This window comes from Mirounga leonina, unplaced genomic scaffold, assembly GCF_011800145.1.
Source record: "Mirounga leonina isolate KUSES-001 unplaced genomic scaffold, KU_Mleo_1.0 Mir_173, whole genome shotgun sequence".
Classification (NCBI taxonomy): Eukaryota; Metazoa; Chordata; class Mammalia; order Carnivora; family Phocidae; genus Mirounga; species Mirounga leonina.
This window is the reverse complement of record NW_023270447.1, coordinates 64287741-64297341: the sequence shown is the minus strand read 5'-3', so window position 1 is coordinate 64297341 and position 9601 is coordinate 64287741. Positions and strand designations below refer to the sequence as shown.

General features: G+C 47.1%; 1 protein-coding gene across 1 annotated transcript in view; it reads left to right on the top strand.

Annotated features, from left to right (window-relative positions):
* The first annotated feature begins 303 nt into the window (after positions 1-303).
* The window catches only part of MACF1 (microtubule actin crosslinking factor 1), a 324108-nt gene continuing 314810 nt past the window's right edge, over positions 304-9601 (top strand). The window contains exon 1 of the mRNA XM_035018976.1: positions 304-520. Coding sequence (XP_034874867.1) covers positions 427-520 — 94 coding nt within the window. The 5' untranslated portion in view covers positions 304-426. The remainder of the gene's footprint in view (positions 521-9601) is intronic.

Here is a 9601-nt window from a genome sequence, read left to right as displayed (position 1 = left end):
GCAGCCAGCCGGGCCCCGCGTGGGCAGCCGGGGGGCCGGGCCGCGCCGGGCGGCCGAGGCGGCGGGAGAGGGGCGGGGACGGGCCGGGCCTGGCGCTCCTGACAGGAGGAGTCGCCGCCGCCGCCGCCGCCGCCGCCGCGCCGGGGCGGGCTGAGGGAGGAGCGGAGCGAGGGGTGGGGAGGCGGAAACGCGAGCCGGGACCGGCGGAGCGCGAGCGGCCGGGTGCGGGCGGGCGGAGGAGCGGAGCGCGACTGCCGGGCGGGGCGAGGCGGGTGAGGAGCGGACAGCGGACAGCGGACAGCCGGGGCGCCGCCGCCGCCGCCCCCGAGCCGCACAAAGGGCCGAGGCTGGGGCCGCCGCCGCCTGAGCGCGCGGGCCTGCAGCCGGCGCCCGCCGGGGCCCGGGGGGAGCGCGGCGCGGGCGGCCATGGCCGGCTACGTGCCGGGTCAGCAGCCGGCCAACCGCAGCCAGGAGAAGGAGTTCGTGCAGGCGTACGAGGATGTGCTGGAGCGCTACAAAGGTGCGGCGGGCGGCGCGGCGGGGCCGGGGGCCCGGCGGGGTGGCGCCCACCCCGGCGTCGGGGCTGGCCCCGGACCTGCTCCTTCTCGGGCCAGCTTATTTGCGGAGTTGAGATAAGCCTGCGGGAGACGGCGCTCTCCCCAGCACTGGTTACATTAGCCGCCCTATTATCTGGAAGGAGGCGAGCCCGGGCGCTGCCGCCGGAGCCCCGGCGCCGTGGGGAGTTGCGGGGAGGAGGAGGAGGAGGAGTCGGGCGCGAGGGGCCTCCCCGTCCGCTCCGGGTGTCCGGCTCCCCTCGCCAAGGCTCGGGCGGCCGCGAGCCCGCCCGGGGGCCCTCGCCCCCCTTTGTCTCCCTCAGTCTCCGCTCCGTCGCGTGGCGGCCGGGGTCGGTGAGTGTGCACTTTTGGGGGTGAGGCCTCCTCTCCGCCCAGCCCCGGGGGCTTCGAGCCGGTGGAAGCGGGGGTCTGCCGCTCCTCTCCCTCCCACCGAAAGGCTTGCGGTCGACTCGGGTTGCAGCCCAGAGGCGCTCTGGCTGAGCAGTCCCGCACTCCAGTGCCTCCTGCAAGGCCTGGGTGTCCGCGAGAAAGTTTTGACAGGCGGAGGGTCTGCGGACCGCGGCTCCCCGACGTGTCCCCGGCTGCCCGAGGTGCCCTTAGCGCTCGAGGTTGGGGTGCGCGGCCCCGGGGGCCCCTGCTCTGATCTTGAACATCCAGGCCTGGGCTTTGCTTTGTGTAGCAGTTGAGCTTTCCAGGCAGGGAGATTTCCCCCAGAAACTCCAGAGGCAGCACTTTCTCCTATTTTATTCAGCGGCGCCCTTGTGACTGGGCCTCTAGTTTCTTTTCATGGGAAGGAGAGGAAACTTCAGCCCTTATGCCTGAGTCTAGCATACTTGTTTACGACACCTACCCAGTGAAGGGAAACTAATGCAGAAGCTGTAAAACGCTCCCTCTTTTTCTTCCCTTGTGGCGTTAGAGTTCTGCTCGGGAATGCAGCAGGAGAGAGAGAAGTGAAATGCTAAAAGGGACCTGCTGAGGAGTTCTGCTCCTTCCCTTCTGCATCGGCTCCTGTGAACTGTGCAGGTTTCCCTGCCTGCAGCAAGTGTTCTGTCAACCCGCTGTGGTCTTTCTTTTAAGAAATGTAGGTTCATTTCAGAGCACAAAGAGGTTAGATTGTGCTGCTGAACTTCATTGAAAAAAGTGCTGCTAAGTGAATGGTTGGTTCCCTTAAGTTTCCTTGCAGGCTTTTGAGCAACACTGCACTCTTCAGAGGGAGGACACTCTGCGCCTGTCTTGGGCTGTGACAGCTTTAACAACTAGCAGAATTGTAACACTAATAGGTGAAGAAATCTCAGCCTCTCACTGGATCATGTTGCTGGTGGCCTCCAGCTGAAAGGAAGTTGGATTCCTTAAAAAATGAAAGGAGGAAAGAAGGGGGAAGTAGGGCTGGTTCCAGGAGAGGCCTCTTGTGCTCAGTCCTTTGAGCTGGCTCACTTAGTTTGGTTTCCTCTGAAAGACTGTGATCAGGTGTATAGGAATTTGATCCTTTTCAGGCACAGATCTCTTTCTTGGGAGGAATGAGTCGAAAATGATTGGCCAAAATAAATTAACTTGAGCCGTTTGAATTGTTGTGCAGGCTGCTCTATGATAGGTGCAGAAGAATTTCTCATTACCCCCCGCCCCCCCGCACCATTCTCACTGGGAAGTCGGGGTGGATTAGGATCCAGGCCTTTGTTACTTTGCTGTATGGAATTCTTGCATTTTCCAGACTTAGAAATCCCCTTACTGCCTTTATAGGAGAACTCTTTGCCTAAGCTGGAATCAATAGTGTGAGCGGGGGTGTAGTTTGTGAGAACAAAGACAGGAATTAGTTTTGGAGAGACTTGGGGAAATAGATATTGATGATGTTGGGGTGCTTGACTCTCATTGGTTAGCCACCAGATTACTTGGATCTCTCTCTCTCTCTCTGCTGCTGTTATTTTGTAGTCACCTCATTCTACAAATGCAACAGGATTTTTGTATTCAGAAGGAGAGCTAAAGTTTTCAGCTGCATAAACTGTCCCTGGAAGGGGCAGAGGCTAGAAGGGAACTGATGCATTTGCATTGTGAAGGGAGTCGAACAGTATGTATTGCAGCTGTATTAGGAATGGTTGTCAGGCATGGATTTTCCATAATTGTGCCTGGCAGCCATTTCCCTGTGTGTTGGTAGTGAGCATGGTTTTGGCAGGATTAGATGATTCAGCATGGACATAAACACTCTCTCTCATTTCCTAAATATCCCAGAGGCTCTTTCAGAGCCTGACTATCCAGCAAACAGGAGGTATTAGCTAATAACTTTCTATCCTAACATTTCAGAGTGGGTAGCAACCAGCAGAGCCAGGATATGTTCTTCTTTCAGTTCTCCAACAAACAATTATTAAATATCTATTACAAGTAACACAGTGTTAGGCACTGGGGATGCCAGGATAATGAATGAGATCTGGTTCCTGCCCTTGGTTTCACATCTAGCAAAGGAAAGAGCTATGCAGACAAATAATTATGATACTATAGTGCTAGAACAGAGGTATATATAAAGGACTGTGGACGCAAGAGGAGGGATGAGTATTTCCACTTGGGGTTCATTGGGAGATTTGACAAAGGAGGTGACCCTTGAGTGGGCCTTTAAGGATGAATGGAATTTAGTCAGATGGAGGAGGGTGGGGAGAAGACAGGAATAAATTCCACATGCAAAGATTTGAAGGTAAAAGTGAATGGAGGGGTTTGAGCAACAGAATGTGAGTAGTTGGGTATGATTAAAGGGCAAGAGTTTTGGGAGCAGATGATACTGTAAAGGATCAGAGTCCAATTTGTAAAGATTTTTTTTTATGGCTTTATTCCATGGGCAGCGGGGGAGTCATTGAAAGTTTAAAAAAAGCAACAGCGAGTATGTCAATTTTATTAAATCATGATAGAGGACATACCTGTCTAGTGATTAGAATACTTACATTGCTGTCTGGGGCACCCTTTTCCTTGTACCATAGTGATTATGAAGCTAGTAATCAGATGGTTGCTTGGTACACATGGAAACAAAGAAAAGAGACATGCATTGTTTTGAGGAATATTTCATCCAGATGATTTGGGCCAGTTGCATAGTTTTCCTTTCAATAGATTGAAGTCCTTGTGAACACCAAAGCAAACTAGGAAGAACAGTCAGAGAGGTAGGAGAATCAGGATCTGATTCTTTTCCTGGGGTAGGGACAAACTCTATGGAAGCAGCAGTCCACATACGGGTATAGTTTTTGGTTTTAGAGAAGTTTTAAAAAGAAATACAATCTGGGTTCCTGGTGGTTGGTTAAGCAGAAGGGTAATATGTAAGTTTTTTGTGAGGAATTAGACTTTGTGTTTTCACAAAGCCCAAAAAAACTAGAGTCTTTACATGCCAGGCTCAACTAGTAGTAAAAAAACAGTCACATTTCAGCTTTGGTAACATGGACTATCTGGTACTTAAAAACTTTGGAGTTCTCACTAGGTGCCATGAAGCCAGTTATGACCGATACTTGTTTATTTTATCACAAAAAAAACCTTACAGAACTTACTGTACAGAGGGAGTGAAGGGTCTGCATATTATTTAACATTCAAAACTAGCAGGGCAGCATAATATAGAAGAGATGAGGTTTTAATTTCTTTAGTCTTGTGCTTCAGTCCTAGTTCTGCCATTTAACATCTCCTTTGGGTTTCACATCTGTTAAAATGGGAATGATAATACTAATTCCTTGGGATTTGTGAGAATCCAAATGAGCTACTGGCACATACTGGGCCATTCATGTTTAGAAAAATGTAGGTAATAGTTTATTTTTTACAAGGTATTTTCATATTATCTTATTCGATCTTTATAATATTTTGTAAGGAAGGTATTATACGCATGGATACATTTACGCATGGAGACTTAAATTATTGCCCAAGAGCCAGGATCGCAGATTTCTAGATGAAGGTTTCACATTGTATCACAGAAGGAAGTCTTAAAATCAGAGCAGTGACCTGGGTTAAGTGAGATAATTGTGAAAATACTTTGTTAATATCGTTATTAGTTTTTAGCCTCTGAACTATACTCCCACCCCTTATGTGGCATACATTTCCAGATCTCTGAACTACCATCATCTCCAACTCCATTTCAGGTAGTTCTTTTCCTTTTATTATGGGCGAAGTTTCATGGTATGTAAATTACTTTGACATTAAAAAAATTTTTTTTTTTTATTTTAGTAGGCTCCACGCCTAGCAGGGAGCCCATCTTGGGGCTTGAACTCACGACCCTGAGATCAAGACCTGAGCGGAGATCAAGAGTCAGATGTTTAACCCACTGAGTCACCGTGAGGCACTCCCCTCCCCTGAATTTTTTTAAGTAATCTCTATACCCAAGGTGGGGCTCGAACTCAGGACCCTGAGATCAAGAGTCATGTGCTTCATGGACTGAGCTGGCCAAGCACCCCCACTTTGAAATTTTTATACAAAAACAATGTAATACATGGGGCACCTGGCTGGCTCCGTTGGTTGAGCATCTGCCTTCGGCTCAGGTTGTGATCCCAGGGTCCTGGTATCGAGCCCCAAGTTTGGGCTCCCTGCTCAGCAGGAGTCTGCTTCTCCCTCTCTCTCCCTCTGTCGCTCCCCCTACTTGTGCTCGCTCCTGCTCTCTCTGTCAAGTAAATAAATAAAGATCTTTAAAAAAAAAACCAAAACAATGTAATGCAAAGTGATAAAGTTTTGTTAACACAGTGGTTAGAAAATATAGGCTGAGGCTTTGGTATTGTTTAACTAAGTGACTCTCTGAAGCAACCTCTTGGTTAAATGTAAACTCAGTTTTTAAGTTCCTTTTTAGAACACAGCCCTTGAATCGGAGTGGATAGCTTCTAGACAGAACAATAGAATAATTGCTGCTTCTGGACATGGACACTGTTAATTCAGAAAGTGAGTCAAGTCCGTCTGCTGGGAAATCACAAACTTTAGCCACATTCATGCTGTTGAACTCCTAAAATGTGTGCATGTGCTAACAGTGCTTATGGGAACTACTGCTTTCATCTTGGGCTTGCTTGGCAAGTGACATAATACACACCAGGGAAATGCATCAGCTGAGGCCTTATTATCCTGTTATTTTTCAGTGCCAATTTCAGGTTTTGGAGATGATGGTAGAAAGCTGTTCAGAGTGCACATTCCAAGATCAAAGGTCACAAGTAAACAATTATGGGTTGCAAAATGAATTTGTAGCATTTTTCCCAGTGGTCTTGAAAACACCCAGGCCCTCCTTTTACTAAATAAGGTTGGCCCTTTAGCTTCTGGTAATTTTATGTTGAGCCATGTTGTGATGGGGTTATATGGTGTACTAAAGCTCCTGCTTTTGCTCTCCATGGTTTTTTGTTTGTTTGTTTAAGATTTTATTTATCCATTTATTTTAGGGAGAGCGAGAGAGAGAACACACAAGTGGGGGGAGGGGCAGAGGGAGAGGGAAAGAGTCTCAAGCAGACTACATGTAGAGTATGGAGCCCAATGCAGGACTGGATCCCACAACCCTGAGGTCATGACCTGAACTGAAATCAAGAGTCGGTCACTCAACTGACTAAACCACCCAGGCACCCCACTCTTCATGGTTTTGATTGGAGTTTAAGCCTCTGTTGTCTTGCTTCTACCGGGGGCATTTGCTCATTTCTGGTCTGGAGGAGCCCTTTCAGGCCTGTTGGCTTGATGTGTAGTATCTAAGAATGTTTTTTCAACTTTTTGGGGGGTTACTTCTTTTTTTTTTCTTAAAGATTTACTTATTTTTTTGAGAGAGAGAAAGCACAAGTGGGAGGGGCAGAGGGAGAGAGAGAGACTCCAGCAAACTCCACGCTGAGCACGGATCCCAACTTGGCTTTATCTCACGACCCTGAGATCACCACCTGAGCCGAAACCAAGAGTTGGATGCTCAACCAGGTGCCCCATTTTTGGTTACTTCTAATAAAATACTATTTTTCCTTCCAGAATGTCTCAGTTCCTGGAATAAATTACAATGAATCACTGATTCTTTATCTCTAGCTTTCAGGGCCTTCCATTGTTTGACTTATTCTGCATACCTAACTGTATCAACTGTTCTTGTCCAACACAGCTCTCTGCTCCATTTGGGCAGATCTTAGTATTCCTTCTCCCTAGGTCTTCATATCTGCCCCTCTGCCTTTATGTTCTCCCTTCCTGGAATGCCCTCTGCCTTTCTCTCTGATTAGTCAAATCTTACCTTTTTTAAAAAGAATTAAAGCTAAGTGTGGGACCTTTGTGCTCCATGCAGCTTTCTCCCCTTCCTCTTTAAGAAATTAATCTCTCCTTCCTTTTTTTTTTTTTTAAGATTTTATTTGAGAGAGAGTGAGAGAGAGAACGAGCAGGGAGGAGGGCCAGAGGGAGAGAGAGAGAGAGAGAGAGAAGCAGACTTCCCGCTGAGCAGGGAGCCTGACACAGGATTGATCCCAGGACCTGGAGATCATGACCTGAGCTGAAGGCAGATGCTTAACCCACTGAGCCACCCAGGCGCCCCTCTCCTTCCTTATTCTTACGGTGTCTGCCTCACAGTCTCTTACGTCTGTTCTGTTTTGTATTATTTTTGCATTGCTTCATGTCTGTTAGAATTGTTTCCCTAATGAAGTTTTTTTTTTTAATATTTTATTTATTTGACAGAGAGACAGTGAGAGAGGGAATACAAGCAGGGGGAGTGGGAGAGGGAGAAGCAGGCTTCCTGCTGAACAGGGAGCCTGATGTGGGGCTTGATCCCACATCAACCTGAGCCGAAGGCAGATGCTTAATGACTGAGCCACCCAGGTGCCCCTCCTAATGAAGTTTTAGGTTCTTACAGCGTAGGGACTTTTTATACTTCTTTTGTATGTGGTTGATTGGCAGGGAGTTTCTCTCAAGAGAGAAGGGGCAAGCATATGAACGCTTTCAAGTCATATTTTATTTTTTAAAAGATTTTTTTTAAATTTATTTATTTGCCAGAGAGAGACACAGCAAGAGCGGGAACATAAGCAGGGGGAGTGGGAGAGGGAGAAGCAGGCTTCCCGCCAAGCAGAGAGCCTGACGTGGGGCTCGATCCCAGGACCCTGGGATCATGACCTGAGCCGAAGGCAGATGCTTAACGACTGAGCCGCCCAGGCGCCCCTCAAGTCATATTTTAAAATAATTTTCTTTTCAATTATAAAAGTAATGTATGTTTAATGTGGAAAATTGTAAAAAATACAGGAGGATATATAGAGTTTTAGATAGTGTGTGTGTGTGTGTGTGTGTGTGTTTGTGTGTGTTTAGGCGGAGAGAGGAAAGGCAGGCCGACCAACAGATAGATGTGCTCTGCCCGGGGAGAATGCAGTGCTCAAGGATAGGCCCTTTTGCCATCTGGGGATCTGATACCCTCAGCTTGCTGTGGCTCCATAAATTTGTGTGACAGTGTTAAGTCTATTCTCATAGGGCACAAGCATTTATTTTTCTTTCTCTGTTCAGAATTTGCTTTCTTCTGCATAACCATGTGTCAGTCATCTGGGATGTGCCAGTGATCAGGGATGGTTTGGGTTGTTGCCTAGGACAAGTTAATTAATTGGTCAGTCAGTATCCTTCTTTTGGGCAAGGGCTTTGCCAGCTGTCCTACTGGATTCCCTCTTACCATAGCGAATTTCTATTGTGAATTTTGTTCGGAAAGGTAAACACAATTCCTTTGTGTCAATGAAAAGAATGAGCTTCCTTGAAGTGTCTTGGAGTGCAGATTATTTCAACTCGCAGGAGCATGTTGGATTGAGACATATAGGAAGGGTTTGTTTTTTTGGCTGTACTTTTTGGTTAGTCAGCAACAGTAAATAAGCTCACATTGTACTGCATTCTGCTAGCCTATAAGCAGATACTGTGTTGGAGAAAGTGGTAGTGGGGAGTTGGGGGGGGGCTACTGAGAAACATTAAAAGAATGATACCAGGATTAGGGGTGGAGGGAGAGAAGGTCCTGAATGTTAATATGAGGAACCATTATAAAATGGAAAGGATTAACGTAGTAGGTGTGTAAATGATGGATGAGAGTGGAGCTTTATTTCCTAGGAGGCCACTGTTGTAATTGTGTCATGAGGTTAGATTAAGGGATGTTAAAGAGGAGAGGTGTATATTTGAGAGACGTTTTGTGCACTTAAGGGACTTAAGTTTAGATACTAACTTCGATTACTCTTTTTTAGGAGATTTTGCCTTGAGAAGAATTAAATACCCCTTATGCCAGGGCTATTCCAAAATAAAGTCCTCTTTCTTCTTGTATAAAAATCTTTTTTTTATTTTATTTTTTAAAGATTTTATTTATTTGACAGAGAGACACAGCAAGAGAGGGAACACAAGCAGGGGGAATGGGAGAGGGAGAAGCAGGCTTCCCGCGGAGCAGGGAGCCCGATGTGTGGCTTGATCCCAGGACCCCGGGAACATGACCTGAGCCGAAGACAGACGCTTAATGACTGAGCCACCCAGGCGCCCCTGTATAAAAATCATTTGAAGATTTTACTCCATTCTGAACTTGTTAGATAGGGCTGTGCCTTTGGGCCTATGACTCAAGGTTGTATTTCTGAGGCTTCTCATTTATTTATTTATTTTTTAAGATTTATTTACTTAGAGAGTGTGCGTGAGTGGGGGGAGGGGCAGAGGGAGAGGAAGAAAGAATCCTTAAGCAGACTCCCCGCTGAGTGCAGAGCTAGTTCTGGGCTCAATCTCATGACCCTGAGATCTTGACCTGAGCTGAACTCAAGAGTCAGACGCTTAACAGACTGAGCCACCCAGGTGCCCCTGAGTCTTCTCATTTAAATCAACAATGCTGAATGCCCCAGAACACCTATTTTACCCATTCTCTAGACAGACTTCATTATATGTTTCCAGGAATACCTGCCAAGAATTGCATAAGAAATCCTGTTAAATCCCTTCTAAAATCTTGAACTGCTAATCTCCTAGGGTGTCAGGGGGCTTGTTTGGAGGATCCATTCATTCATTTAATTCATAAACATTTATTGAATGTCTTCTCTGAACCAGGCAGTGCTGAAGTAATAAAGATTTTGCCCTTGCATCTCTATGATCTTACGTTTAAT